Below are 1,533 nucleotides of genomic sequence, written 5' to 3'. Positions count from 1 at the left end.
ATGCACAATGAGTCCTACAATAGAAATCAACACTTTTATTAAACCAGATTCTCTTTTATAAAGTAAAAAACACATTTGACACAGTTTTGGGTACATTTGGCTAAATGGTGCYAAAATGCCATGTCCACCTGGCACACTGCTCACTAAAACCTTTGTGAGATGAATWWACTTCAACTTATTCAGTCCTACTTTGCTACGATTTTTCTCAAGATGTAGATGTATAAAATCTAAGGACATTCCTGGGTTTTCACAAGAGTTTTCATTGTGTTTTGCACTGTTGATTTAAAAAAAAACTTTTAGGCTAGGCTAAAAAAATTACAACTTTTCTTTATTTAATCACAAATAACTCAGACACAGTAAGAGTTACAACAGTGGTTTCACTAAGATCTGACCTTTACAGGAGGTACCAAGAGTTAGCATTTAGACCTTATAACTCTGGAGCTATTCTTGATTGATTTTGCCGTGAATTTACAGGTGGAAATCCCCTCTAAGTAAATGTAGATAAATTATTATTTTTCTGAAAACTTCATTTAAACCTGGCTAGTTGTTCTTGAGATGTTTTGCTAACAGACACACACAGAGACAAACTCTCTGTGGCTGACCTTTTGACATGTTTGCAGCAGCTGGTTATTACAGTAGTGTATGTGTGATAAACTGTTGTTAACTGTAGGGATTAGGTAAAAACTACAGAAAGTCTCACCTGTTCAGCAGCAGACACTGGAGCCAGCAGCATCACACACATCATCACCAAACTGTTCTCCATCTGGAAAACACAAATACTGGTTTTAAAGGCAAGYTACTTCAACACAACCACAAAATGTCTTTGAGAAGACGACAATTAAAGACTGGATACAAGAAAACRCAAAGGTTTAATGATTTCTGACAGTAATTCAGTTCAGACAGGGAAAGAGAGGAAGAAAAACAAACTAGAAACATACTTCTCTGTAAAAAGAAATTAGGTGTGAATAAAGACAAAAGAAAGCATGAAAACGTTGAGTAGGAAGAGTAAATTAAATCATTTTTACCTTTTTATAACAGTTTTCTGTGTTTCCTCAAGTCTCTTCCTGCTCTGTTGTAGTGGAGGTGGACTTTGGTCCTAAATCACTGCTAACACAACTAGTTATACAGTTACCACATTATTACACTGCAGTTAACACACACACACACACACACACACACACACACACACACACACACACACACACACACACACTATCCAGGCTTTAATGGTTTATTTTTAATAAGCTGAAACAGAATCACTTGTAATGAAAACAATGTTTTAAATCAGGACTGACTGTATTAAATATTCTGACATTTTTTCACAATATTCTTTTAAAGTTAACATCAACAGAAACAGCTCTACAGAAATAAAAGATCTGCATTTAAAACTGTAACATGAAAACTGAGCAGTGTGAAGCTTTTCTACATGTCAGATAAATCAATGTTGACTGACCGTCAGTGAGTCACTGAAGACTGGAACATCCTCTTTCAGGGGCTGGAAAAGCTCTACTTAGGACTAATGCAATATAATAA

The 1,533-nt window shown here is 35.3% G+C and overlaps 1 protein-coding gene across 1 annotated transcript in view; it reads right to left on the bottom strand.

Moving 5' to 3' along the window:
- LOC106534123 (calmegin) overlaps positions 1-1,213 on the bottom strand; it is a gene marked incomplete at its 3' end in the record, with an annotated part of 2,478 nt that extends 1,265 nt beyond the window's left edge. Inside the window, 2 exon segments of the mRNA XM_014030645.1 lie at positions 701-763; positions 1,026-1,213. Coding sequence (XP_013886099.1) covers positions 701-763 — 63 coding nt within the window.
- Positions 1,214-1,533: the final 320 nt, after the last annotated feature.

The sequence above is a fragment of the Austrofundulus limnaeus genome, unplaced genomic scaffold, assembly GCF_001266775.1.
Source record: "Austrofundulus limnaeus strain Quisiro unplaced genomic scaffold, Austrofundulus_limnaeus-1.0 Scaffold1094, whole genome shotgun sequence".
Lineage (NCBI taxonomy): Eukaryota > Metazoa > Chordata > Actinopteri > Cyprinodontiformes > Rivulidae > Austrofundulus > Austrofundulus limnaeus.
Note: the sequence above shows the minus strand (reverse complement) of the source record. Positions and strands in the feature narration are given on the sequence as shown.